The sequence below is a fragment of the Drosophila sulfurigaster genome, chromosome 2L, assembly GCF_023558435.1.
Source record: "Drosophila sulfurigaster albostrigata strain 15112-1811.04 chromosome 2L, ASM2355843v2, whole genome shotgun sequence".
Lineage (NCBI taxonomy): Eukaryota > Metazoa > Arthropoda > Insecta > Diptera > Drosophilidae > Drosophila > Drosophila sulfurigaster.
In genome coordinates, this window is record NC_084881.1 from 7259157 (window position 1) to 7286185 (window position 27029).

The 27029-nt window shown below is 36.5% G+C and overlaps 1 protein-coding gene across 1 annotated transcript in view; it reads left to right on the forward strand.

Moving 5' to 3' along the window:
* Nucleotides 1-1541: 1541 nt before the first annotated feature.
* LOC133850516 (uncharacterized) overlaps nt 1542-27029 on the forward strand; it is a 47816-nt gene continuing 22328 nt past the window's right edge. Inside the window, 2 exon segments of the mRNA XM_062286646.1 lie at nt 1542-1766; nt 24436-24911. Of these exon segments, the coding sequence (XP_062142630.1) occupies nt 24660-24911 (252 nt within the window). The 5' untranslated portion in view covers nt 1542-1766; nt 24436-24659.

Below are 27029 nucleotides of genomic sequence, written 5' to 3' on the forward strand. Positions count from 1 at the left end.
GATAGATGCAAAGGGCCCGAACGCAGTCTGGCGGCTCATCAGTATCTGTTCTCAGTTCGATCTTCACGCCCGAGTGCCGCTTGGGACCTTCCTCGGTACTCAGCATGCAGTGGAGGGCCGTGAGGTGGGCTGTGGTGGAGAGCGGGCAATACTTGGCTGAACTTGACATGCATTTTGTTATGCCAGTGCGTGTAGTAAAGTGAGTAAATGTAACTACTACGAGTAGGTAGAGGTAAGACTCTCAGTCTAGACTTGCTTGGCAAATTGTAAACTGCATTGGAGCACGGCCTACGTTCAGCATTGGGGCAAATCGCATGTTTTGTCTGCTCTGTTGTTGTTCTAATTAATCGACTCATTTCGTGCTGTCGTCAATGGGATTGGATTGGATTGGATTAGCGATGCCCCAAGCCAAAAATATGAATTATGGTCAAAAGCACTAAAATTCAATTAGTCAATCAGAGCCGACACATCTTTATTGTCTCATATGCTCATATTTTGTCAGCTCACCTGTGGTTTTATATTTCCACGAATTAACGTTTCACTTCGAACGCACATCGAGCACACTTTTTGGAAAAGTCAAGAATTCCAATTTTGCTTTGCGTAAATACGCAACTTTACTTACGTCACGTTACGTTACGTTATTACGAATGCGAGCCGGTCTCAAATGCCGGTTTCTTGGTGACTACGTAAGAGCAGAGCGCAAATAAATAAAAGCCGGCCAAAAGCGTTGAGAGCGTGAGATTTAAGAGTACACATAGGGTTGTCAAGTAACGTGCAGAAATTCAAGTTGATAAAGTCTTCATAAAATAAATACACTTTATTATCGAAGTCGTCTTTTAATAGTTGACTAAAAAGTAACAATAAAAATAAATGAGAATTTAAAATTGAATAATAAAATACAACATGATGCAATGTAAGATTGAAAATAGCCGTAATAATCCTTCACAAAATAATAAATTGCAAGACAATAAATTACACATTCTTAGAAAATAATTAATCGATTCAGTAAATGAACTTAGGAGGATATGCTGTCTCCCATTTTCTATAACTAGGAATGACTTCATAGAAATTACTTACGAGTAATAAATACTCTGCATAAATATGCAGCTCCTTTTTAGGGATGACAGCAGTAAATCAACTTTTATTACAAAAGCATTGTTACTTTTGTGTACACAGTATACAAATAATATTCAATTAGTTTATCTGGTGTCATTTCCAAGACACAGCCACTACTGCAAGTGGGTGAAAATCAATATAAACTCTAGAGTCTATAGAGTCTAGACCGAAGAGAGGCAACGACACAATGAGGGAGCCGAGCCATAAAGCAATTTACTCTTTACACTTCCGTTTGTGCTCTCTCTCTTCGCAACACTCTCTGGCCACAAAAGCTGACATCATCCATTGGCTAGGCAGCCCGATCGAGCCCAGACCGACGAAGCAGATATACTCAGATACAGACCAAGTTAGCAAGACCAGACCAGAGCAGAGCCAGCTGTCAGACTCGGGCTTATTTAACGCGCGGGCCAAGCTGAAAACTCTTTTAGTATAGCGTTGGCGTGCGAGACAGTCGGTTCGGTTGAGCACAAGATACACAAAGTACTTGACTCGCCTGAAAGCGAGAAACGAGTTCGAGTTGCGAGCAAAAAAAAATACAACAAAAAAACAAAATTATATATACTTAATACACATACAATATAAGCACATTTAGCGCAGGCGTTGAACTAGTGCGAAACAATAACAACAAAAAACTGAAAGAAAAAACAAAAGTAATAAATAATATAGAAAAAGAAAATGAACGTTAAATTATTTGTGCTGTGACTGTCTGTGATAAAGCTCTTTAGCCACTTGGCTGATGTCAGTCTATCTCTCTCTCTCTCTCTCTCCCTCTCCGTCTCAGTGTCAGGCCAAGTCTAAAGCTGAACTCGACGTGAATTAAAGTGAAGCCAAGCGTTGAGTGTGAAACGCAAAGCAGGCGCATTTAAAACGCTATCGCAAGTGCCGCTTTTTAGTCACAAAGACTAAGCAGCAAAAGTTACAATTTCAAAACAATTGTAAAGAAAGTGAAAAACGAGACGCGACAACCGAGTCCCCCAAACAAACAAAATAAAAGGGAAAGGGAAAGGCGTCTCTGCTCTTCGTTAACTTTGCATACATTTATCTTTTTTTCAAGTGCAACGCTCAGAATTACATATATACATATATACTGTATACAGATATATATTTATTTGCTTGTAGTTAGCTAAAGCCCACAAACAGCTGTTTGTGTTCAGTTAGTCGCCCACATGCTGCGGCATAAAAATCATTGAAAATTAATTTTTTATACATAAATAAATAATGTATATGGTAGATATATTTTCAATAATTTTTATTCCGATGCTTTGATTTGCTTTGCTTTTTCGCTGACTACGCGTTTTTTATTTATTTATTCAATAATACCGATACAAAAATTGAAACCACGCGTTTTCAATTGCTGTCTATGAGTGTGTGTGTGTCTGTGTGTGAGCGTAATAAAAATAAAAATCGAATGAAAAAAGTCGCAGCTTAAAAAGCGGCCAAGCGACATTGATGCCAATCGCCAGTGCATTTGGTTTTGCAGCAGAGTCTCCATCGACACCAACAACATTGAATACGAGTACAACAAGAATAACAACAATAATATAGCATAAGCCAAAAACGCCTTCAGTGGACTTCGATTGGAGCGTAAGACACATGCTAAAAAGAGCTATCAAAGTCTGACTATCGCGCCAGAGCCAGTGCCAGAGGTAAGTGTGTAATCGTCTTTTGATTTATTTATTTAAAGTTTTGTCCAGTTTTTGGTCTCTAATTTATATTCGATTATATAATAAATAACAAAGCTGTTTGCCAAAAATGTTTGCGATACAATCAATGTGTTGGCAAAGCACAGCCAAATCAGGCTTTATTATGACTTTAGTTGAGATTGCAAAGAATTACGGACAATTGCTTGAGTTTCTTTGAAATTTATATAGAGGGGAAAAATAATGTTAACTGGAATTGTTGCAATAAGAAAGTTCATTATAATTGCAAGAATAAATTATGTTTTGTATAACTTGTTCATTGTTCTTCCTCTGGATTTAGTTTCTCCATAAAATTACCACAAATTATAAAGTATTTTTTGTTTTAAATGTTCTAAAATGTAATGTCTGATTTTCTTAATGCGTTTACATTACTAACGACCACAGTCAAAATACATTTACTCATTATTTCCGGCAACTAAGTGTTACACAACATTTACATTTTTCTCACCCACCCAGCAACGTTCATTATCCAATGAGCTTTCTCATGCATCTCTGTGGACACACACACACACATCAGTAGTTGTAGTTTCTCATCTCGTCTCTGACTCGTTCGAAACAAAAGACTTAGGAAACAAACTTATATATATATATATATATTACACATTTGCTAGGTTGTTGAATCATGAAATCATGAAATATTTTTTCTTGCAATAAAGTTCAATGATTCTTTAGAGTCAATCATCTGTTCAGCGTTGCAGATTGTTGTAGAAAATCTCTCTTTAATTGTAGAGATTTATTTATATGATATCAGAATTTTGTTTATTATAATTCTTTACTGCAATGAGATGAGACAGAGCGAGTAACAGAATTAAACTACATGTTTCCTTGTTAATATTTATGACTATATTAAATTACTCAAGAACTCGTCCAGGGATCAGCTTAAGCCTCATAAAGTAGTTTGCGACGTGCATTAGCACAAATTACCATTGGCAAAAAAGGTGTTGGCCCCAATTGTCACCTCCAACGACATCACGAAAAACAACGACCCAAAAGAACTGGGTGTGGAGTTCTAGCATTACCTTGTGTCAGAGCTACGATAATTTTTATTGCCACGCGCCTTTTTGGCAATTTATCAGTCTCTTGAATGTCACAGTTAGAACTCAGTGTCTGGCGTGATGGCGTTGACATTAAGCGAGTTTCAGCACTGCAATCACCAAGCACTTTTTGTCAAGCTGTGACAACGACAACGAAGCACGTGTCAGACTCAGTTCTAATATGCACATAAAGGGCATATCAATTGCTGATAAATGGTAAGGTTTTCGCCTTCTACTATCGATATATTTCACTCATAAATAGATTGTAGATTGACAACAAATAATTCTAATAGCAATGCCGAAAAAAGTTCAATGTACAATGCTGACAAAAAATATTCATAATTTTCCTTTTTTTTTTTTTAATTTTTATAGCAATAATTCAATGGTGTTTTTGACACCACACCCGAGCATGCTATTTGCATATGCAGGGAATTCAATTTTATTTGCTGACAATTTTATCACATTGTTTTCTTTGTGAGTACAATTTCGGGCGAACGAAAAATTGCGCATAGCTAAAAGTAAAAACAAGAAAACAAAAAAATTAAAAGTAAAAAATCCACAGACAAACGAAAAAACCGACATATCCAAACGTTTCAAAGTCATAATTATCAGCTTTGCCTTTTATGGTTGCACATTGCTATTTTGAATGCTGAAAACAAAAAACAAATCCCAATAAAAACAAAAAAAAAATTCTATATAAATCATTCGTTAGCTGCGTTTCGCTTAGAATTAATTCCAATGAACTTTGGCAGACGTCGAGCCATTTGCAATTTGTTTGCATTTATATCTACAAAAAAATAGATGTTTTTAATGTTGGCTTTTGGCTTGGCTTTCGTATTAATTTCGGCGCCAGCCAGGATATAGCGTGCGCTTCATGGAAATGTAGCTAGCATGACTGATGACATAAGAGGTGGAAGTATTTCTAGGCTGGTTGACTTCAAGGTTTTTAGGTTTGGGCACATGAGTTGACGCTGTGTCGATTTTCAATCGACTTAATTACTATTGTGTTCCTAATTAGCTCGTATGCTAGTCAAGTCAAATCAAGTTTGTGTCTTAAGTCTTTTGTTTTGGACAATGTTTCTGAGACATTGTTGAGCCAACGTCAGTTTCTTTCCTTTCATTTATTTTTTCAACGTGCTTAATTAAACCATAAACACCTCAAAACACGCTACCATATTCAACATATTGCCACCCATATGACAAGCGACCCACACGACTTTTTTTCAGTTGTCGTTTTTTTGTCTTTTTTTCGTTAACAATGCCAATTCGAAAAGAGCAGTTGAAAACTGCAGTGACTACACCTCCGTGGCGAGCAGCGACAGTCAGTGAGCAGTCAACACTCGACAACATAAACGAAGCCCAACCTAGGACAAGTTTTTGCTTGATGTGTTGTGGGCTTGCGTTTAGGTTAATCAATTTAAATTACCTTCAATTAGGCTTTTTGTTTCTTTTCGGGCATTGTGAAAGACGGCGCTGAACAAAAGCAAAACGAGAAAACAAAAATATGAAAACAATTTGTTGCATTGTCTGTGCGCAAACGCCCAGCTAACGGAGCTATTTAGCAACTCAATTGTGAGGCTGCTGTTGCTGCCTGTGTGCTCTTACATAAATACATCTTACACTACAATATATAAGAAATGGAAATTACAATTTTATTAGCTCTTGATATGCCGGCATGCCTCCAATTTGTACAATAAAGAAAATATTCATTCATTTGCCGAGCAGCTGGTCAACAAAATTCATTTATGCATATGTATGTTGCTTTATTGACCCAGCCAAGCTAAGCCAACGTTGCCCAAGCTGTCACACACGGCGCTTTGCTCTGGCAATTAAACATTTTATAGCTTCATTCGATATGCATGCTGCCCCATGAATGCCAAGAAGTCTTGCCTCGTGTGCAACATGCGCTGTGTTGTGGGTGTTGGCTCGGTATGTATCATAAAATGCAAATTTCTTTGAGTCATAAAATAATATGAAAGAGAATTGATTGCCAGTAATCAGCTCAATCGGGACACATATAAGTAGGGGAGGGATGCCAGAATAAAACACAAATACAAGTTTTTTGAATTCTCCATAATTTGCAATGCAAACTTGCATGGTTTATGCATCAGTCGGCTTCTTGATCTATAAAGCAGATTTCATTCCCGACTCTAAATTACTTTATGAACAATTTATTGAAATTTATTTCTTCTAATTGGATGCCACAAATGCAAATCTTAACATGAGTTCAATAAAACCAACAAAGCTCCTCAAATAATGCCATCAACAAAAGACTTAGGCAACAAACTTGCACAAATTCGCAATTAATTAATTTTTTTGATCCACTCGCATTGCGAAAAATGTAGATTGTCAGGTGAAAGTTGATATATAAATTACATGGTGAATTGTCTAAATATCAAAAAACGTCGACAGCACGTCAGCCTGCCATTACAACGTCACTCGATTTAAATAAGCAATCAAATCAGCACCTAAGCAGTGTCATTGAACCAAGCAGCCAAGCAACAAGCCAACTAACCAACGTCCAGCAAATCAAAGCCGCTTAACAAAGCAACAAAAAAAAAACACAAAAAGGCACACAAAAACTTATAGTTTACGACTGCAGTCACACAAATCAACGGCGATCGCCTTACGACTGACAAACAGCACAAAGTCGCTCAGGATTGATGACAAGTCGGCGGCAATGGCAAATGGCAATTAACAGCGAGTACGAGTGTACTCAAAAAGCCTACCAGAGAGTATCATAAAAACATACGCAGAAACCAGAGACTTCAACATAAATATCACAAAAAATTAAGCGAAATGTGTTTATTGACGTCATTTCATGAAATCAGCAAACAAAAAATTGCAAAATTGCGGAGAAAATTCGCCAAGACAGATCGCAGACCGAGTCAAGCCTATCTCGATCCATCCCCATTCCTATTGCCACCCGCTGGGGTTGTATCCACTAAGAGCGAGCCGTTTGCGAATTGTTATAATTGCAAACAATTACAATGGCAATAAAGACTGAGACTGCGGCCATTGTCTTGTCCAGCCTGTTTCGGTCTCATTGAAGACAATTTCTGATTATTTTTTTGTGTGCTTTTTTTGGCGGAATATTTGCAATGACTAGCTAAAGCCTGCCTATCACATGGGCTAAGCAAAAAAAAGCAACAACCATGGCAATCCCATTAGACAGGGTCCAAGTTCGACCAGGTCAGCTCCTGCTGCTGTCGCTCATTTTTTTTTCTTTTGCATAATTATGTGCAGAATATTTTTGTTTGGCTTTTTGCTTTAAGTTTGTGTTTTTCCTTTTTTTTTTGGGAGAAGTCGCCTCTTGGGTCTTGTTTTTTTTTTCGACTGTGCTGCCAATTACCGGCATGAAGGTCTTTGACTGCGCAATCACCAAAGAAAAAATACAAAAAAAAAACCACGACGACAACAACTAGAAAATTTGTAACATTTTTGTTTTAGTCGGGGCTCTTCAAGTTTGTATTTGTTGTTGCTGCTGTTGCTTTAGTTGCTATTATCCAAGTAGTTTCGGTATTTTTTATGACTTGTTTTTCATGCTTTAATTTGTTGCGTTGTTGTTTTTCTCTTCTCGTTGGCTTTTTGTTGAGCTTTTGCCATGGCTCACAATTATTTTGCGGTTGCGTTGTTTGTTGTTGTTGTTGTTGTTTTCAGTATTTTCATATATACTTATGTATATAATTTTTGTTTTATTGTTGTTGGAGGCTTTTACATTTCACGCTCTTGACTTGATTGGCTTGCAAAACATTTCAGTGGCAATGAAAAAAAAGTGTTATATCTCTCAGGGAGATATGTATTTTGAATTAAATGCGAATAGAAATATCTACCTAATAATTATCCAACTAATCTTCTTTTAAATGCCAATTACAACAGCTTGCAACTCCAGTCCGAGTTTGCATTTCACTTACACTTTCTGCTGGTGATTCAATAAAAAAGACGATAAACATTCAATAATCGACAGCAAAACCATTTTTCAATTAACCTGAACCGCAAATGCAATTAACTTTTACACGATTTCTAAAAGAAAACAACAATAATGCAACTTCGCTCGCCATTTTACCCGGTAACCCAGTTATTCAATGCTTTAAACAGATGTTTAATTAAATGCTTGAAAAGTTTATTATGCTGCAGCAAATTAAATAAGTAATTTGAAAAAACCTTTGCCAACGATAATTAAGTTAAAAATCATTATTAAGCAACCAGTCTTTATTTGATGGAGTTAATCAGTCAACTTCATTAATAATTTGTATGCAATTAATTAAAAACTTTTCATTAATTAAGCCATAATGGATTTTGTGTGTTTAATTGAATTATGGTAGCAATAAAACTGGAAAATATAATGAAAATAATTTTGATTTCTATAAGAATGGACAATAAGCCTATTATATATTTTGTGTTCCCAAACAGTAGTAAAAAGTGTTGAAAAGCCTAATTAAAATAAAGAATCAACAATAAGCCGCAATTAATGTGGTGTTAAACTTGACCTCTAAACCATGAAATATGCATAATGAAAAAGGGCAAATCATGCGAGTTGAATGCGTTTCTCGTGCGTTTTTAAACGCTTCAAAATAAAACACATTATTATTATTATGTATTTCAATGCCTTCGTTTTAATGGGACGCCATTTCTATGAGCATGAATGAAATTGTTTGACTTTGGTAAGCAATTTGGCCTAAAAAATAAAACAAGTAAGATTTCTACGGTCGAGTGTGCTCGACTGTGAGATACCCGCTATGTTATTTTAAATAAAACTATATTCTGAAAATATACCGCAAAAATACAAAAATATACTGAAGAATATACATATATGGTATATTGAAAAAATACTTCATTCAAAATCGTTTTAATTGTTATTGTATGTACCATGAATCGCAACTCTCCCAAAAAATACTAAAATATACCGAAGGCTATATATAGTATATTCTTATAATACTTTATTCAAAATAGTTGTAGTTGTTATTGTATGTACCAAGAATCGCATCTCTAGTGCTTCGCTTGTTATTTTATTTATTTAGTTTTGCAGGGCCGATAGCATTTGCTTCTTCTTCTTCTTATGCCTCTATCTCTTATATAGTATAGTAGTCTCAGAGATCTAGGTGTTCATAAGGACGGACGGACAGACTGACATGGCTGCTATATCCCCACGGCTGTTGATTATGTCTAAGAATATATATAATATATAGGATCGGAGATGCCTCCTTCTGTCTGAAGGCACAAAGTTATAATACCCTTCTACATTTATAGGTAGGGGGTATAAAAAAGTTCAAGTTTATAGTTAATAATGCGGGCTAATTGGGAATTATATAAGGGGCTACAATATGTAAATTGCAGGTTGCATTTGACCTAGAACTACAACTATTGACAAAGAGAGTACTTGAGTGTGCGTTGGTTTGCGTGTGTGTGTGTGTGTGTGTAAGTGAGTGTGTCTATTGAGGTGCGAAATGTAGGTGAGGAAGTAAACAATTTTGGATATGAATTTGCTTATTTGGATTTGGGCGGCTTGTTGTGTTGTGTTGTGTTTACCCGCTAATAGAGCTGCTGCCCTGACCTTCAATATTAATTGACTGTGATGTTCGAGTACCTCGATCGTTTATGTTGTTATTATTACTTGTGTTTAGTCATGCTGCTAATGAGCAGCCACCAGCCAGGGGCAGGTTCAATGCAGGTTGAGAGAGACCAAGCTAATTTCGGGGGGATTGGCCACAGACACCGCGTGTGTCTGACTGGGCTGACTTTGCCTGCAGGCCAACATCAAGTATTTAAGCTGCTTTCATAAGCGGCGTTACCTAATCTCAGTAGCAGCTCTCTTAAATTGCGGAACTGCAATATAATTTTCAAACTCTTTGCTGCAATTGCAGGTTACAACTTTGTAACAATAAACATCATTTTCTTGAACAAAAGCAGCATTTTTTTTTTTTTTGTATCATGTTTTCATTCTCTCTGTCGTCATCCACATCCACATTGCCATCGCTTTCACTTTTCCACTTTTCCTTACAAGCTCATTCGTATTGATTATTGCCTATTGATGACTGCGCCGTGTGATTTTTGCTCATTTCGTCTGAGTTTTTTGGTTTTTTGCCCCAAGTCACACACATTTCTCATGTCTTGGTCTTGGTAGCCGAAATGAAAAGTTTTCGCTTTGCTATTTGTCATAATTAATTTTTTGCGCTTTATTATTTAATTTTAAAGACAACTAGCCAGCGACTGGGCTATTAAAATCCATTCAAAATCATTCGAATGCGAGTGTGATTGACTTTTTATAGCCGCTCTAGTTTTGCGTTTAATGAAGTGAAAGATGTTTGTGCACCTTTGTTGTTGTGTTTTCTTGTAATTGGGGTGCCTTGTGGTGTTGATAAATGAGCCACAGCGAAAGCTCATATCAAATTTAAGATTTACGATGAGAAAGGAACCTTTGAGAGACCACCGAAATGGAGTCATTTAGGTGTTGAAACTAAATGCATTTTTCTTTGGTAATAAATTTACAAAAATCGGATAAGAATAGTCAACTTTCAAAAGATCATATCTAGCATATTTACATTTAAATATAATGATGTCATATTCAGAGAAACACAAAATTGCACTTCTGAAACTTATATCAGATTTAAAATAGGAAAGGAACATGAAAACGATCATCGAAGTAGAGCAAATTTGCTGTTAAAGTAAAATTTACCTTACTTTGGCTATAAATAAATACTTTAAATAAATCAGATTAGATCAGTCAAATTCTTTAAGATTTTCTCTAGAATATATAAGTTGAAACATATTTCTTTCTATTCAGGAATATTTAAAAAATTATACTGCCAACCATATCATCGGAAGCGAAGATGAATTTTATAATTTACGATAATTTAAATAATCTACGATAATTAGAATATTACATATAAATTGCAAAATTTCTTAGGTTATTTTCTAGCATAGTAAAATTAATGTATATTGAAATATACTTGTATTAAGGGAAAGGCAAATATTAGACTGCGAGCAAAAGCATCTTAAGTTAAGATTAAAATCTAGGAATAAAATATCTGATACCCAAACATCCAACTTCTACTTCTTCTCTAGTATACTTAAAATGAAATGTATTGATTTATATTTAGGGATATATTTTAAATTATTAGCATGTACAAAAAATCGTTTTAAGCTCATATCACATTTATAATTTCCGATAATTCGAATATCAGATATAAATGTTAAAATGCTTAAGATATTTTTTATTATTTTTAAAAACAAAAAAAATGGTGATGTCATATCTATTGAAAGAAACAAGCAATGCTGAATGATCACCCTATGTGAGACAATACACTATTGCAGTTCTCTGAAAGTCAAACAAAGCTGCAGCATGACTAAGCCAGGTTCACTTCAAGTTTGCCAATCCCCGCAAGCCATGGCCAGCGTGTTAATCAGCAATTTAGAATATTTTTGCACAAGTTAAATGCAAACAAAGCGACCAGAGCAACAGATGTAGAGAAACTAAGGATTCGAGTTCCCTTCAATGCATTGCCATTTCCATTTCCTGCAACATTTGTTGGCCCAGCTGTTCGAGTTTTGCTGTTTGAGTGCTGTTATGGCATTGCAATGCATTTATCATTTGGCTCACACAAAAGACCCTTAGCTTGGCAGCAGCAGCAAACAAGCTGTGCATTGATTTCCTTTTTGCTATCTTGACAGCATTAACTTTGTTGCTAGGAAGTGAGCACACAGGAAGGGGAGAGGGGAAGGAAGGCAGGCAGGGGGCAGGCACTTCGACAGAGACAAACGAAATAAATGCGCGATCGGGCGATAAACTATTTTTAAAGACAGCTTCAGAGGAACGAGTCAAAGAAAAGCCAAATAAGCTGACACGAGAGATACTCTACAAAAAACTGAAATACTATATAAAAAGATAGTTTTCATAGTTGTTGTTGTTTAACTGATCGATCCTCTTGCATCGATCTACAGGGTATACAAATAAGACAAGTCAAAATGATTTCTTACACAGTCAGAGGGAGACAGAAAGAAAGCTGTGGCAAAAAAAGCCTAACAAGCTGTAGACTAAGAGCTTCTCCTGCCAAGCCATCCTCTCCTCCTACAGCCTTTAGGTTGTATTTGTTTTGCTTTTTCTTTAAGGCCTTGGTTAGCTTTAAAAGGAGTTGCAGCTGAGGCCAGCTTATTTCCTGCTGCAAAATAAAAATTCTAAGCAGCTGCCAGACTTGACTTGAGCCTCGAGAGCATCCTTTTGTCTTGGCAAAAAATGGAAAGAAGCAAAAGAACTGGCAGACGAAGGAAGGCAGAGCTGTGAAGACTTTGGTCGCTTGTTGGCTTGTAAGGAGGAGGCATTCGGTTCTAGGTCTTGTCTTGCCTGTTTGCTGCTTGCTTGCCTGCCTTTCTGCCTGCCTGCCATTTCTAGTTTGTCTCGTTGACCATTTTTAGCTTTTTAAGTACTCTTTGGTCATTGTTAAGTACTTTTGCGTGTCTGGCAGCTCAGCTCGACAGGCGCTGCCTTCTGGGAGAACATGTTTTAGTTGGTTATTTATGGGCAAAGTGTCAGCGCTAATCAAATGGCAGCCATCTAAAACAATTTGGTTTATATAGTATATACGTATATAAGCCAGGCAATTGGCATTGTTTTGGCCAAAAAGGTCATAGAACTATGTACGTAGCAAATGCTACCATTCGGATCTCCATCCTCATCTCCATTTCCATCTCTGCTTGACCACCTTCTACTCAAATACTCTCATAAAGATACAAATCTTTATAGTTGAGACGAAGACGTGCAATTGAAATTTGGTCATTTCCATATTGAGCCAGTTCCAGTTCCTCAATATTTTCCGAGTGCTCATAAACTGCAGTTTTATGGGCAACGTGTGGCCAGTTGTGCAAATGACGCAATGCCAACAGCGGTTCTTTTTTTTTTGCGGGCTTTGTGGTCTTTGATCAGGGCACACGTGTGTGCGATATTTGTCATCATCATCATCGAAACGCCGCCCACGCGAGTAGCATAGGGGGAATGGGAGGGGAAGGGGTCAGGGATTATAACTGATCCGCATAGAACGTGGCATTAGGTAACCTGAGCTCACGGAATTGTTGCTAGAAAAGTTGAAGCTGGTTCGTTGACTGGCATTCATCACTCATACGACGCGGTGTCCGAACCTTACTCAATCACAGATGAAAGAGTTTGATGGGAACACGGCTTTTGCGAATTGAATTGTGAAACGAGTTCTTTCGCTACGACGCGTCGGGTCAATGCCATAGAACAACGGCATATACTCGAATTGACAATCGATATGTAAATTAGCCAGACTCTTGCTGTGTGCTTGAGAAAATCATGCCAAACAGCGAACAAAATAATACGAAATTGTGAGGGATGCGAATACTTAATTTCATATGGATTTATTTAATGAGCTATTAAGTTGGATAAACATCGTGACGTGATTAGAAATTATACCCGAACAACTGTACAATAAACAAGAGAAAATGTGTGTGAAACAACTTATGGAAATAATCTAGTTTTGAAATGTTCATACGAGTATGTAGAAAGAGATCTCTAATTCAATATATTCCCATTTGATTTAATCGAAATTGAGTCTGTTGTATCAACTTGTTCTTGTCAGCAAAGAGATTTACTTGCCCTCTTTTGACTCTACTATGATAAATGATATATTTCTTTGTGATTTCTTCACTTTACATCTTATCTTTTGCTCATCTCTCACTTTCCTTTTAGAATACATGTGCTTTAACAGATGAGCATCGATTATATATTTTCTATAAATAAATATGCATTTAATTATCGATGTGCTAAAACATGCATTCGCCATGTCCATCAACGAGATCATCCTTCGATCTCTCTCCATAACATCACAGTTGATATATTTTGGCACCATTTATGTAAATCCGCTTGTCAGTCGCTAATTCGGAGCTATCTGACCAAACTGCCATCCGATTTGCTTAGCTTTCATGCAAAAATCCGCCAACTCGCCAATATGCAAATCTGGCTATCTATTTTATGTAGCTGTTCAATTTTTGCATGTCTTCAGTTTTTCACTATCCAATTAAGGGCATACAAAAGACTGAGGCGACAAACTCGGCCGAGACAACTGCAAAAATATTTTGCGGACATTCAGTCTCAAGGCTAAGCAACGGCAATCAATCAACGCAAAAACAGAAAGCACAAGAAAATAAAAAAGCCGCTAAATTATTATGTAAATTATAATTTCTTATTGTCAGCTGAGCACAAAAAGTAAAAGTGTTAAAATCCATAAGCATTCATGCAAAATTGTATGTTGTGTTGTATGCAAAAAGATTAAAACCAAAGACCATTAAGAATAGTCTTGAGCACAGCTTGGAGATACCATTCAGTTAATGAAGTTGATTATAGTACTTTTATTTGAAGTTGAGCGAGTGAGGGAATTAGAAATCCTCTTGACAACAGCAGCATTGAAAAACCAAATACAATTGTATTGTTTGCAATATTTACTTGTCAGTTAGTAAGATTAGATAACGAATACATTCAGATTATAAAACGACTTAAGACTTATTATTTAAGTATTATTGTTGTATTGTTGTATTTATTTAATTTATTTGATATATTTTGATTTGAAATTTGACAACGACTCAAGTCAGATGAATGTGTTGCTCATTATTCTTTGTGTCTTCTATTGTTTTTAATTAATATATTTTATACATTGCGATCACATTGAAAAATACTGAAAACATGTGCATTTCTTTTCTATTAATATTTATAACACCTATTTAATATATATGTATATTATATTATTTTATATATATTTTTGTGATTAATTTATTAGTATCTGAAATTATTATTGTTATTAGTAAATATTTTTGCTCTTATTCAAAATCTCACACTCAAGTGTAATTTGCTTTCTTGTTTTTAAATCCAGCTGTAGTATTTGCAGGGTATTTTGGTTTTTGCAACTGACCACAGATAAGCCAGGTCATATTTCACTTTCAAAAAAACACGAAGTGTCCAAGCCAAGCTTTTGACCACACACACACACCACACTTAACAATTCGCTGTCGTTTGCGATGTAGGCGTCGTATGTAATTAACTTTTGGCCCTACGAGGGCCATTCCCGATGCCATTCCCCCCTCTCGGCGAATGCAACTTCATGCGAACTGACGTTATGTGGCAAGCGCTGCTCGTTTTTCTTTCGTTACGCTTCATTTAATATGCAGTTCCTGAAAACGTAGCATATTTTATTTTATTTTACTTTTTTACTTGAGATTTCTTTTGTGATTTTGTGAGTTGTTCGTGTTGGCAAACGGTTCATTTATTTTGTCACATTGGAGCACATGCGTGGGCGTTTTCCAAGGGGGAGTGGCCGTGAGTAGTAACTTATGAATGTTGTCTTGATTTCGGGCGTCTGATAAACGCCGTTTGCTGACTTTATTTATTGGCCTGTTACCATTTTGGCAGTCGTGCCTGAAGGCGGCCAAAACGTTGTAAACTTTATTAGCAGGATATGACCAAAATGGCTTCCAGCAATTTTGAAAGAGGTTAGCTCAATAAAATTGTCAATTTGAAGTATGTGATTCACTTGATTGAAACATAATTTACAAATATGGAGAGCATTTCGTAGATTCGTTAATTTTTATGAGTGTTGTAAAAACATTAAAGTTATTTAAGCATCTTTTTTATTTCTCTCATTAAGTGGTAGAAGATGTCTGCCCTTCAATTTCCCTTTCTTATAATGGCCTCTTCTGCTGTTATTCGTGTAGAACTATCGTTTTATTTATTACTTCAATTCCAGCACGCAAAATATCATCTCAATGTATCTGAAATTGCACACAACTTACTCTCAACATAAGAAGAGAGCAGTAGTAAAGTAAATATTGTGGAAGAAAAACAACTTTCACCCACGCTTCTTTCAACTGTGAGAGATCTCTGATCTCAGATATTGTTGCGGCACTTTTGTGACACATTCTACGAGATTTTTTGCTCGAGCTCTTCTGGAGTCAAAGTCTGCTCCCAATTGTCAACAGCGATACAATGGGCGATAGCAACAACTTAATCAACGACAAGTAAAGTAATGTAAATAGAGTAAAGTACTCTCCGAGTATTCGTCGTATGGGTGCTCTATAATTATATGCATGGCTGGTAACATGAAAGTCGTTTGTGGGGCTTTAAGTGAAGAAAGTTAAAGATTTGTTAGTGCCATTGTCAACTGGCAAATGGCCGGGATAAAAATAAAAGCAAATTTCACACATTATTCAACTGTTCTAGCAACAATACAAATGAAAGTGTGGCATCAATAACAGAGTAATAAGAGTACCGAAACACAACACAAAAAAAGGGGCGTTTACAGCCAGCCAGCAATGACACTTAAATTGGCAACACTTAAGTGACAGTTGATGGACAGCAGTTGAACGAGGGAAAAGTTGACTTAGGCACAATTGTGGAAAGTGGATCAAGAGCGCAATCCGAGCAGCTGCACTCCAAGTGATTTGCTCTCCAAACAGAAGGTATATACGATACGATATAAATTCCCAGAGTTGACACGAACTACAAATGTTTATTTCCGTTTCAGGGCATTTCAGGCTTTTAATCATATGCAATACGGCAGCAGCTATGGCCTATTAAATATGCAAATCGAACACAGTTCGCAATCACAAAGTTATCACATAAATTAGTTAACAAGTTTGCTGGCTATTTTGTTTTGGTTTTGGCTTTTCGCTTTTCGCTTTGGTTGTTTGCTGTTTACAATTCGATGAATCTAATCTTATCGTTTCTGCGGGCCAAAACAAGCAACCATTTTAAGTACTTCCATAGCGAGTACGTCATTGAACTTGACTTTGAAGGCGTTCCAGTCGTAGCTTTTAGCTCGAGAGCTCAGCTCAAGTTATGACACTCGATGTCAGTCGTCTTCGTTGTTGTTGTTTTTGTGCTGCACGCAGGGCGGACAGATGTACAAATACAGATGCAGATACATATATGAAGATAGAGATACAGATGCGATGCGCTGTTAAACCAGTTTATTAAAGTGCAAGTGTAGCTGGCTAAGCATGATGGCCATTTAATTGTAGCCCCAGAAGGCAGCTCGCGAGATTCAATTTGAAAAGCAGCTGCATAAATCGTACTTGAAACTCTTCGACGTGTAGGTGTTTCTGGGTCTCCGAAGTATGTCGTTGTCTCATGCCTCGCATTTGTACGCTAATTAAGGAAAAAACACAAACACACATACTTATGTATCTGTATTTGTGAAAACAGGCTATGTAAATTTCGTCGATTTAGTTCACAATGCGCTTCGCACATTTCATCATGAAATTCTCCCGCTTTTACGCAATGACTCACAGTTATCAACTGTCCAATTTAGTTAACACAAAAGAATAAGTAGTCACAAGGGTATTTTTTGCCAGTTAACAACTTGTTTTTTTGGTGTGCCCATTACATCAAGTTCGTTGCTTAAGTCTTTTGTTTAACTGGCATCAGAAGAACTCTTAAGTGCGGCATGTTAATAAAGCGCAATGACGACTACCAAAATCGTTGTATGTTGGTGCCGTTGCCCTTTTTTTAATGTTTTGTTGGTCGCAACAAGTCGAAATTACACAACTTAACGGTTAATTTAATTATACAGCCAGATACGAAACGAGACGAAAGGAAACCGAGTAGCATTTTTTTGTGAATGCATTGCAGAAAAAGGAAAAGATAAGCAACAACACAAATGAAAAAAGAACAAACGAACTGTCAGGTAATTCGTCAATCTGTCAGCTTTTTTGACAGGCCAAATTGTGTGGGTTTTTTGTTGTGTTTGCCAAGTGTGGTTCTTTGTTTGATCTGCATTGTGAATTCAATTGGGTTGCAATTTATCAGTTGCATGCGGAAATAATCAGAGCAGCTGGCATAACTTCATTATGATGTTTTCAACAAAGATTGTGATTATCATAAATTGCCAAAGACTTTTGAATGAATTCTGTGTGATTCACTAAATGAATTTCAACACTAGTTCACTTTCACACTCAGCCAAAATAGCTCGTCACAATGAATCAATGAAATACTCGAACTTTGGGTGGGGGAAAAATTACACAAGCGAACGCAACGAGTCAAGTTTCATGAGACATTACGCATACGCATAGTCAGTGTGAAATTACGCATACGCTCTTTGAGCGCAATATGGGAAATCGACACCAGTTTGTGGGCGTTGCAGGAAGTCATAAAATGTAATTTTCATTAGACGGAAGATATCGCGGTGTCTATATAATATATCTGTTACTTTTGTCACAAACAGCAACACGGATAAATTATAACTATGTTACAATTACCAGTTTTTCAGTTTTTTTACATTTCATTTTTCGCTGCAATTGTGGGCAGAGTGTGAATGTCTCGAAGGTGGAACCTAGCAAGCTAGCTGCGAGCATATTCAACAAAGTGTATTCAACCACTTTTGGCAATCCAAATTATGTAATTTTGTAAGCAAATTGGCCAAGCCAAAGGCAGCTAAGAATTGTCTCTCAGACTAAACAAGTTTCCATTCATTTTACAACTCGGAATATTACAATGAAAATGCCATAAATTTGTACTCAATAAATGTCACTTAATTAAATGCAATTGACTCATTTAGCAAATTAATCAATGCAAAATAGCTACAACAAATCGACGCCCGCAACAATCAAGTGCGGGTGCCCAGCAACTCACCATATAATTAAGCGATTTGCGCATTTGCCTAACCAATACTTCCAACTGTTCCTCAGTGAACCAGGCGGAAGTCGCAACAATCCAAAAGATACATTCGCGTGTGCCTAATAACAGACGCTAAACGAAAGCATTGCGGTATGCTCTGACCACAAAAAAGCAACAGCAAAACAGCATTGTATTAAAATCGTATTTATTTACCAATAGAAAAAAATTGCCATGCTTTGGGAGTGTAAAAAGCCTCAAACAAAAAACAACATCTTAATACTGAGTTAGATCTATAATAAGTACAAACTGTGGGGTCAAAGTGACGCAGACGGAAGCACAATGGAAACTTGTGGTTTTTTATGAGTACATTCACATAGTCTGATGAATAACATATATATCACTATATATCAGTTGAAGTAAGGGGAGTTCTTGTTTAATGTGCGGCACTTTAATCAAAAAGTATTTATAATTGAATTGTTGCCAGAGTTTTGTGCTGAAAGATTGAGCCAAAACATCAAAGCGATCATAGATACTGAAAATTGAGACATGTATTGTAAGGCCCAGATCTACTTGAATACGAGTATATAAAGCGGTTTTCAAGATTGATGTTGAAAGGAGAGCAGATAAGAACCAAACCAAACCGAACAGAAATGACATGAGCAAGGAAGTGAACAATTGTTGTTTGGCAAGAATATGAAATGATTTTACAGCACACAATATAAAGATTTATGAAAAACGATTAAATCTTTCTGTGTTCTTTACTGGAATGTATCGATTGTGTTTGTTGCTATAGTTTAATGAACTTTATTTAAATCTTCACCTAATGATCACTGTAAATTTATTCGAGAAGAACTATAAATAAATGTGAGGTGCACTTTCAAAATCAAATTCAGTAACTAAGCAAAGAAATAGCTTACATGCTCAAACATATCTTGTTAGCAACCAAGTTTGTTGTCAAAGTCTTTCGTTTTTGCTACGGCTGTCAAAGTGACGCATTGGCCGACACGCGTTTGCTTCTGTTTGTGACTGAGTCAAAACTTTAAACCAGAACACCAGAGCCAATTATGCAAATCTTTGCATTCAGCAGCAGCAGCAGCAGCAAGTGAGCTGGAAACTGAAATAACAAAATTTGCATATCGGTCAATTGTTGCACGATTTTCGCAGCGCACGCGCTAAAAATAACAAAAATGTCGCTTATCCGATTGTGATTGTGAAATAAATTCTTCAAACACCGCAATTGTTTAATTGACAATTATATTTACTTGTACCTTTGCCTCTCTTTTCATTCCAAATCTATTTACGCACTTTCAATGCCACCGAATGTCTTGAACGCCTGCGCAAAACTTGCATAAAACATTCCACATATAAAAATAAGCAATTTTTCAGTCGAAGCGCAGCCCACACATCATTTATTTTTAAACCAACAAATAAATCAATCAGCAGAGTAACACCATTTCGTATTAATTTGTCAGCTGTAACACAAAACCAAAAAAATTCAGATTAACCTAGATAAAGAGTGTTCATGAGTACAATATAAGTTTAGGCAAATTTTCAAGTGCCACAATTACGCATCGAATTGAAATGCAAATACTACATAAGTATGAAACATCTGTCAAACAATGCCAGCCCAGTTTTGGCCACAAAAGCCACAGCAAATGGACTTTCGTTTTGGTAATGAAGGAGAAAATAAATTATTATTATTTTTGTACCTCATTGCGGTTGTTTCGCATTCATATTTCCTTACGGACTAATAGAAAAAAAAACTGTAAAAACGAGCATAAGAAATTCATAATAATATTATCATTTACACTGACCTTCGCAACAACTGGCGTTATACATTGTATTCGAATATGTTCGTAAAAGGTCTGCCATGATTACTAAGTAGACTCGAATGTCTCACGTTCGTCAGTGGCGACTCCGGGTGGCAATGTGGTTTTTTGTGGTTGCATTGCAAACTGGAACAGAACCGAGTAACACGCATTTCACATTCGAGTGGAAAGTGGTATGGGTTACACTCTCCATGGACTGCAACGGGATTGATAGAAATGATCTATATGTGTACGTATAATATAAGGCAAATAAATAAAATTGTATTTGCATTTTTCTTTGAGGAGCAGAACTCAATGTTACCAAAATAATTCAACTTTTTAATTTATGTTACGACATCATGAAATCCTCTGTTTATCTCTTTGTTTTATTTAACTACAAAAGAAAACATCAAATCCTTAAATTTACTTTGCTCACCCGCTACCAATAGGGTAGAAGAGTATTATAACTTAGTGTCTTCAGCAAATGGATCTAACACTTAGAAGGCGTAATCTTCGAGTCTGTCTGTCCGTATAAAACATTGGATCTGAGAGACTATTTTGCATGCAGATCACTTCCCACTTCCAGCCCCGAAAAATCGAATTTTTGCTATATTAAAACTATAGTCTTTCTCATATTATTATTTGATTATATGAAAATTGTAGCAATTATTTAAGAAATATTTGTATTTTGGATATACCAAATATAGTCAACGGGATATTAAAATATATTATAAGTATATTAATTTGGTATAATTTAAGAATAATATCTCACCGTTTTGCTCTTATTGGGAACCGGATATCAGTCATATTATGATTTTGTTACGATCAGATAAAATTTTTAGAATTAATTAAAAATTAATGTATACTCAAAAAACGATTTCTGTCTTAATTGCTTTGGTATATTTTGTGAATGTATATTGAAAGTAATAGTATTTTGATATACCAAATATAGTCTTCGGTATATTTCAATATTTTTTCAGTATATTAATGTAGTATACCTAATACCTTATTTTTGTTGATTTTATTAAAATGGGCACCGGGTATCCGGGAGAGTCTAGCACATTCGACTGTAGCTTTCTTACTTGTTTTGTTTTCCTTTTGAAAAATAACTGCAGCAATATCTCAAGCATAGGGTGGGAAGAAAAATTGTAGATTTAAATTAGAATGGCAGAAGATAATAATAATGTTTCTTCCAGTTTGCAATATCAGTTGACTGTGGCAATAATCGGTGAGGCCATCATTAGTATACGCTCGGTCGGCTAATGCATACGATTTGTTGGGATAAAGCTAGCTGGCAGTAACCTTTTGCGATGACAACGCAAGCGATAAGGCCAATTAATCAAATTCTAACGATAAATTGGCGACTTTATTGTGGGGAATTGAGAGTGTGTGTGTGTGTGTGTGTGTGGAAGACAACGGGAAAAATAAATTGGCAACGGTGCGGTGCACAGCATTTCAGTGTTTATTTATGCGCAGCGAGCGAAGTCTAATTACACATAATTGCGCATAATTAAAATTTAATTAACACAATCAAGCTGCTCGCTGAGCTGACTGGAACTGCTATGTTGAGTCGAGTTGAGTCGAGTGAAGCTGCTGCTGAGCCTAGCAAGAATTGAAGTCAAAATAGTGAAACCGGCAAAACGTGTCCAAGGTGCTTAGATGTGAATGTGTCTTTCGGCCAAGTTGCGTGCTCTGGCTCTGACTATGGCTTTGGCTTTAACAGGGAAATAGTGCAACCGAAAAAATAATAACAACTTTTATTTCTAGCCCAAGTGTTAAGAGACAAAATAACGCACACCGAAACGAAAACGAGTGCAAGTTCAACGGCGAAAAACGAGTTTCTTATTTTATTTGACTCACTCGTATTTATTTTATTTGTTGTGTTTGTTGTGCTTTTATGGCAAGCGTAACCAACTCTCCAACTCTCTGAAACTTCAGCCATGGGCATTGGCAGCGTCATCGTTGGCATATGAGGAAGTTATTGCCTCAGCAGCAGCAGCACAACTCGCTCGACGCTCGAAACGCCAAGATCAGCGAAAGAAAACTAAGTAACAGTTACTATTTAGCGGACCAGCCAGCCAGCCAGCCAGCATATAAAATATGCAGTAAAATTGCTTTTCTTTTAAACTGACCATGAGCATGGAGAGCGAAAAGGGAGCGGGAGGGGAGCGACTTGCGGCTATCGGCTGTTGTCGGTGGTGTACAAAGTGGGTCCGTGTGGTGGGATTGCATCGCTGACTCGGCCCGTGTGCTAAATTTGGTTTCTTATTTAGCTTAACTGGCGTTTCAGTGTTAATGCTGCCGAACACTTGTTTTGACAGCACTGGCACAGTGGGGCAAACTTGTATATTCAAATGGGATAACAACTAAATTGATGCCACAATGTTATTAAATATGAGAAATTAAATACACTTCTTACGTGTATTCAATATTTAAATGAGGTCGATTTGAAAAAAATATATATATTTAGCAATGGAAAAACAATTTTAAACAATGTTTAAAAAATATATAAAAATTACTTTGAAAATATTGCAATATGTAATAATTAAAGCCACAGATTACAGAACCTACTTTGTTATAAATTGACAGCACTCTTACAGTGAGACTAAGTTGTATACTCGGATGGTATCAAAATAAAAACTAAATTGTTGCGATAACGCCATCTGCTTGATAGGTAATGGAAGTAACACTTGTAGCACTTGAAAGTTGAAGTTTGTAAATTAGGTCGGATAAATGCAAATTTATTTAAAAAAAAAAATAGTAGTAATAGTCATAGTCTTTCAGCCAATGTTATTAAAAATACTTGGGGATATACTATAACTGTTGCTCATCAATAAGCTGAACACTTGTTTTGACAGCTGAAAAAGAAAAACTAAATTGAAGCGACAATTAAAAATAAAGCGTAAAATACTTTGATTACTTGGTCCAAATCCAACTGCTGTTCTAATAGCAAATAAAATTAAAATAAATTACCATTTATTATAAATAAATATTAATATAAATCGACGAATGAAACTCTTCTCGAATTCCATTCACCCAAACGAAACGAATATATAAATAATTTCGAAAATATAATTTTAACATTATTAGAATGATGAGACCAACGCTTGATACTCGCATATTGAGGCAAAGTTGGAAAAAGAAATGAACATGTATCTTAAATTTAACTAAACGTTTTCTTGTCAAAACCGGGCTTGATAACACTCTCAAAGTAAGGTAAAAAATACAAATGTAATAATGTAAATTATGAAACAACTGAATCACTGAAATCGCCGTCTGCAAAATATGATTACCGTGCAATTTTTGACAATAATTAATGTATGTTGTGTGTTGTCATTGTGGCAAGTACTCGCTGTGGCGGCTTGGTCAGTAAATTCTACGCCTCTATGCCTGTCATCAAAAACAAATTAAATTAAGTACCTTTGCCAGAATCAGACACATGTTACAAGCCGGCTGAATGACTGACTGGCTGTTGATCCAAGCGGAAATAGACTGTGACATCCGCCGAGTTGCTGACAGCTTCAACTCGGCTGATGAGGTCTCTCTCTCCGTTTGTGTTTGTGTGTCTGTGCCTCTGGTTCTGGCATATCCGCTGGACGTTGGCCGCAAATTTAATTAGAAATCTGCACGGACTTTGTGTTGGAGTTGGAATTGAAGTTGAAGTTGAAGTTGGTTCAAGGCACTCGGTTTCCGGTGCTGCCACTGGCGAAACGGCCAAAACGAAACTAAAAAGAAATAACAAAATACCAGAAAATAAAGAAAAAACAACACATTTTCACACTTTGCAAATATAATTAACTAACAAAATTTCTTTTCATTCTGCTCTTGTCATTTCAGCAAACGCAAACGCACAAGCACACACATAGTCAGACTCAAATTAGAGCGTGAAAGCAATAAAAAAAAGCACACGGGCAGCAAAGCGTGCAAAAGGAAAAGCAAAGAAAATTATCATAGTTAGCATAGAAGCAAGACGGAAAGGAGGAAGCGAAAGGGGGGTTATAAGTGTGCACAGTAGCATGGCTAGAACGTCTAGAAAATGATTATTATGATAATAAATTAAACTTGCCATTAATTTAGTAACGAAAACGGCTGTCGAGACGGCGGAGAGAAGACAGTAGACTGTAGGTAGCATAATAACAATAAATAATAATTTGAAATAGGCGAGCGAGAATAATACACACACACACACACACACAAAGAGAGCGAGTGACTTGGGCCCAAGCCACAAACTGAAGCCCAGTGCAGCAGCCCCAGAAAAAGAATACGAATAAACCAAACTAGACGACGAAGAGCAGCTCGAGCGCGTCGAGCGTGCAAATTAAAAGCGCACAGTAGCACGAAGACGAAGGAATACAGCACAGCACACAGCACAAACTGAAGCAACATGGAAGTGGCAACAACAAACAATCACAGTCAGAGCCATCATCATAATCATCATCGCAGCAGCAACAGCAGCAGTAACAACAACAACAACAACAGTGGAGGAGGCGGTGTTGCCGTTGGCAGCGGTTCCCGTTCGCCATTTCAGCGCGAGGTGCGTGAATGGCAACGCATCGATCCGGACACTGGAGCCCTGTTCAGCGGCCGCTTGGAGGCAGATCGCTGGATAAATGGACCACTGAACAGCTATGGCAAGGTAAGAGAACATAACCATACCAATATTATTTGTGCAACTTGAATAAATTACTCCCCAACTGCAAGCGAGATTTTAAATATGTTTTTGCCAATTTAAAATGCATTTGTCTTGCACTCGAATTTGCTCACTGAATTTTGTTCAGTGTACTCAGTGTATACTGATTGATGCCCCCAGACTCAAACTCAGGCCTAATTGTTGTTGCCTTCTTTATTTGCCAGTCTGCTGCTTGGGCTCGAGCATCAAAATGAAATTGAAAGGCACGCTCCGGGGCAACCTCGACTTCTCTGCACTGCAGTTGAGCGCTCTAAATGTAGAGGCGTCTACTAATTTAGTGCACTCTGCATTGGTGCTTTTGTGCCTGATTGCCAGTTTGGTTAGCTGCCTTTCGATTTTAATCGGTTAATAGTTTATTTAGCTATCAAGCGCATGGCCCGCCCCCACAAAAGCATCTCAGCTTTGGGATGCTAGTGAAAACGAACTTGGGCAGTATTTTCTACTTCTACTTCTAGTTGAATCTGCTGGCAGAAAATAATTAAAAATAAAAAAGTATTATGATGGCTAACTATATTAATTGTTTTAATATGAAATAGATTCATTAACTCAGATGTCCAATGGAGAAATTAGTAGTTTTCTTAAAGAAGTCTAGTTGCCTTTCAATAAAATGATTTATTTCAACACTCGAAGATTATTTGTGGACTATTATGTTAACTTTGAAATTTGTTGTTGATTAATTGAAATATTATAACTTGTAATGCAAAATGTTTTCACATACTCAGACTTTCAATTGTGAAGTTGAATAATTTACTTAAGGTTGTCTTTAATACTTTGAATTTTGTTTATTTTCATATATTCTAAGAATTAACAAAGATGAATTTAGTTGGCACTAAGATTTGATGCAATAAATCATGATTTTTGCGGTATATTAATTTAATATATTTTAAGAATAAAACATTTCTGTTTTTATTGTTTCTAATTTAAAATGGGTAGTCGATCACACTTTACTGTAGCTTTTTTATTTGTCCTAAATATAATTTCAATACTTATTATGCAGTAACATATTCAATCAAAATTAAGAGACCAATTATTACCTTAATTCCTCAATAGAATATTTGCTTAAAGTTAAGTGTTGTTAATTTATTAAGCGTGTGTAATTACGGTTTTGATTAATTAATTGGTCAATAATAAAATGCCAATAGCAAAGATTAGAATTCGCCAGAAGAACGCATAAACTACTATCAGATAGAAAGTAGCTAAGCAGCATCTTCTTTTCCCTCCTCTTTTTCTCTAACCCTCTCTCATTCTCTCCCTCTCTCAGTTGTTTACAATTATGAATTTACAGTTCCACTGCTCATCAGGCAATTACCCATAGCAAAAATTCCAATGATGCCACTGGGCATGCGGTTCGAACCGTTAGCTACGCATAGCGAATAGGAAAAACACTTTGATAGATCTCCATCGCACAGCAAGTTTGTTATTCTGTCTGGTTTGGTTTGTGTGTCAGGCAACTCCAACTCCAACTGCATCAGCATCAGCGTTCACATCAGAGAGTTGACCATCTTCAGTGAGGCATAATTAACAGGTCGCACGCAATAATAACAAAGAGACGTCAATCTTTTGCTCAGATGCTCAGATACTAGATACTAAACACACACAAGTTGTGTGTGCCACTTATTAATCGATTTGCTGGCGAATCTAAATGAATGAATCTTTTTTATTAATAATTACCCAAAAAGTGAAACAATGCGCATGGCCAAGACACTTGAGAAAATTCCAGCAAATGTTTGTATTGCTTTTGTTTTGATTTGTTTTATCTAACTTTGCCTTTTTTTACACACATACACACACACACTCATACACCTACATTAGTAATTAATGCGAGCTCTTCAGATTTCACTTGTCTTTTGGGCCATTGATTGCTCCAGAATTTGTCGGTCCTCAGACCGCTTGGCAATTATACTATATGCTTGCTCATTCAACGCTGAGAGAATACAGAGCGGCTCTTTAGTGAGCCCCAAGTGCCGGAGTCGTCATCGTCTTGAGTCGTGCGTGTGGCCAAGTCAAGTTCGCGGCTCAAGTGCTCTGATATATATAAAAGATAAAACTGAAATACCCAAACAT